The following is a 3,682-nucleotide window of genomic DNA, read 5'->3' as shown; positions in this document are numbered from 1 at the left end:
ACACTGATACTCATAGTTACCAGGCCAAGTAAGAGAGGTTCTACTGTTGTTGGTCTAATGACTAGTTAGGAAAAAATCCTCAAAGTCCTTAGGCCCTACAAGTAATATAGCTTCTGGTTTTCCTGGAGACAAGGCAATTAGCTCAGTGGTCTAGTGGAAGCCTAAGATAAATATCTTGTAACATATGTGCACAGCATAAAAGTGTTTTTAAGAAAATCGGTATATCTTCACTTTACTTTTTAAAAAGCACCTAAATTGAATTATACTGTATCAAGTGGTACCTATTCCTTTCAACAAATACCAGAACCTCTTGGATACATTTGAAAGGTTAGTTTGATTAGTAAACGTATGTTAGGCTTATTCTTTTTGCTAATTATAAATAATGTAGACGTGAAGTGGAAATCAAAATATAAAGACTTTGGACAGGCCAGTAAGAATTGCTATTGATATGTGACTAGGCCTCTCAATAAATAAAGAATAAAATATTCATATTACCAGAAATAACCAGATACTTCAATATGAAGGGAAGAAAATGTTCATTTTTACTTACAGAACTGAAGACTCAAAAACTATGGCTTTATGTGCATACGTATGTGCGTGTTATGTATATTGTCATGCCAATAAAGATATTTTAATCTTACTGAATTTATAATATTTATAATAGCTGGCAAAATTTCTCAGAACTTTTTTTAGTAGGCCAATTTGATAATGAGTAAAGAATAGAGCATAAATGTGATGTTTAAGGCTCTTTTCACCATGTAGTCAGGGTACAGATGTCTAGGGAAAATCTCAGCATTTTGAGGGTGTGTCAAAACATAAAATTTTTGATGGCTGTAAAAACAGATATTGTTAATAAAAATAGCTTTACTCTTCCTGTTAATAGAAATAATATCCTAATAAAAAATAGAAATTATAAAGAAAATAAAATTTACACCATCCAGAAATAAGTACTTTAAACATTTCACTGAACATATTATACTTTCATACCCAAACACACATACACAGACGATTTTAAATAAATTGGACCACAAGTATAAAGCTAGTTTGAAATGTTTGTTTTGCTCTTTTTCTTAAAAAAAAAAATCAGGTATATCTTTTCATTTCAATAAATAGGGAACTACATAATCATTCTTACGGCTTCAGAGTATTCTTTCATAGAATGCTCCATAATTTATTTAACCAAATCCTCACTGTAAGATATTAATCCTGTTTATGATATTTTTTGCTACAATAAACCTTGATAAACATTCTGTACATCCAGCTTGTTTACCACCTTGTCCAATTCTCTTTAAGGTAAACTGTCTACAATTAATTCTGTCTGCAGTTAGAAGTGCTGGATAAGACAGTATGCATATTTTAACTCATACCTAACAGAAAGTTTGTCTAACCCTTTCTGAAAGCAATTTGTCAGTACGTATTAAGATCCTTAGACCCACCCATGGGAGAAGGGGTGGTCTGCTGATCTGTGGCAGTGTGGCCTTGTGAGGGGTTTAGGCCTAGTTGGAAGCTACAGTTTCTGGAGGAGAGGTGCAGTGGAATTATGACTGAATACCAGTATCTGTGCACATCAACATCTGTGCACCCTGATATCTACTGGGGCCCCAGCCTCTGCATGTCCTGACATCTCCATGCTCTAGGCAGGGCACAGTCAGGTCCAGGAGCAACTGTCTCTAGCACTGAGCAGTCAGTAATCAGCTCCCCCACCCTGTCCTCAGTCACTCAGAGACAAAGCCTGCAGAAGACCACTGCTAACCCACCTGCCAGAGAGACCAGGGAAACAGGACGCCCTGCAAGGTGTGGTAAGGAAGGTGCAGAGGAGCCTCTAGGAGCTGTCTTGATAAAAGATAGCGATGAACAGCCAATATACATTACCATACTACAAAGCCGAAGGCAGCCTTGCAATGAGCAAGTTTAATACCTCCATGGGGAAACTGCAGCGACACCTGTACAAGGGGGAGTACCCTATATTCCACTATGCACCAGTGTTTGAGAGTGACCTTATACAGGTCAGCAGAAAAGGAGAAGTGATTGATGTGCACAACTGGGCCCAAATGGTGACTGTGGGCATCGTTCGTACCAGCCCCCGCCTCACACTACCTGATGTCATGCTGCTGGCCTGACCAGCTGCTATCTGTGATGACTGTAACAGATATGGCCCTGCCACCCAGGAAAGATCTTAGAGCTAACCAGGCTGCTTCCCTTGAATTTTGTAAAGATATCCATCCATAACAGTAAAAAACAACAGCTCCACCTGAAGCTTACCACTGGCCGCTCTTTCTACCTTCAGCTGTGTCCCCCTTCAGATACAAGAGATCTTTTTATTCAGTGGGAAAACCTCATTTACATCCTGAGACCACCAGTGGAGGCTTACAGCAGCACCCAGGTCATTCCAGCTAGGGACACTCTGGACATAACTGGGTTTGAGGAAGAGACTAAGGGCCCAGTGGTAAGCACTCCACAATCTCTAAAAGACGAGGCCAAGGTGCTTAGGGAGAAGAGCTAAAGGACCTGCAGAGGCTTTGGTACACAGGCTCACCTGGAAAATACATGGATTTTTGGAAGGACTCAGGGCCAAATGAGCCTCATTTGGAGGCCATGGCACACTGAGGAGGTTCCTAGTACTTCTCCAAAGTGTTCCCCAAGGCTGTATTTCAGAGATTCCTTAGCTGTCAGCAACCCTTAATTCATATCAAATATTGTATTGCCATCTGCAGCATCCTGACCATCCAATCTATTCTTTTTTTTATGTTTCTCCAGCTTTTCTCATTTTTTTTATTGGAGTATAGTTGCTTTACACTGCTGTGTCAGTTTCTCTATACAGCAAAGTGAATCAGCCACACATATACATATATCCCCTCTTTTTTGGATTTCCTTCCCATTTAGGTCACCACAGAGCACCGAGGAGAGTTCCCTGTACTGTACAGTAGGTTCTCATTAGTTATCTATTTAATACATAATACTGTATATATGTCAATCCCAATCTCCCAATTCATCTCACCCCCCCTTCCCCCTTGGTATCCATACATTTGTTCTCTACGTCGGTGTCTCTATTTCTGCTTTGCAAATAAGATCATGTATACCATTCTTCTAGGTTCCATAGATAGATAGATAGATAGATAGATATCACATTAATATACGATATTTTTCTCTTTCTGACTTACTTCACTCTGTATGACAGTCTCTAGGTCCATCTACATCTCTGCAAATGACACCGTTTTGTTCCTTTTTATGGCTGAGTGATATTCCATTGTATATATGTACCACCTCTTCTTTATCAATTCATCTGTTGACAGACATTTAGGTTGCTTCTATGTCCTGGCAATTGTAAATACTGTTGCAATGAACATTGGGATGCATGTGTCTTTTTGAGTTATGGTTTTCTCTGGGTATATGCCCAGTAGTGGGATTACTGGGTCATATGGTAGTTCTATTTTTAGTTTAAGGAAACTCCATACTGTTCTCCATAGTGGCTGTATCAATTTACATTCCCACCAACAGTGTAAGAGGGTTCCCTTTTCTCCACACCCTCTCCAGCATTTATTGTTTGTAGATTTTTTGATGATGGCCATTCTGACTCGTGTGAGGTGATACCTCATTGTAGTTTTGATTTGCATTTCTCTAATAATTAGTGATGTTGAGCAGCTTTCCATGTGCCTCTTGGCCATCTGCATGTCTTCTTTGG

The 3,682-nt window shown here is 39.4% G+C and overlaps 1 protein-coding gene across 1 annotated transcript; it reads left to right on the top strand.

Annotated features, from left to right (window-relative positions):
* Positions 1-1,850: 1,850 nt before the first annotated feature.
* Positions 1,851-2,503, top strand: GARIN6 (golgi associated RAB2 interactor family member 6). Its single transcript, XM_024751310.1, is given in 2 exon segments — positions 1,851-2,172; positions 2,175-2,503. Coding segments are annotated over 2 exon segments (651 nt in total).
* The last annotated feature ends 1,179 nt before the right edge of the window (positions 2,504-3,682 follow it).

Source organism: Neophocaena asiaeorientalis, unplaced genomic scaffold (assembly GCF_003031525.2).
Source record: "Neophocaena asiaeorientalis asiaeorientalis breed wild unplaced genomic scaffold, Neophocaena_asiaeorientalis_V1.1 scaffold318, whole genome shotgun sequence".
Lineage (NCBI taxonomy): Eukaryota > Metazoa > Chordata > Mammalia > Artiodactyla > Phocoenidae > Neophocaena > Neophocaena asiaeorientalis.
This window is presented reverse-complemented; position numbering and strand designations above follow the sequence as displayed.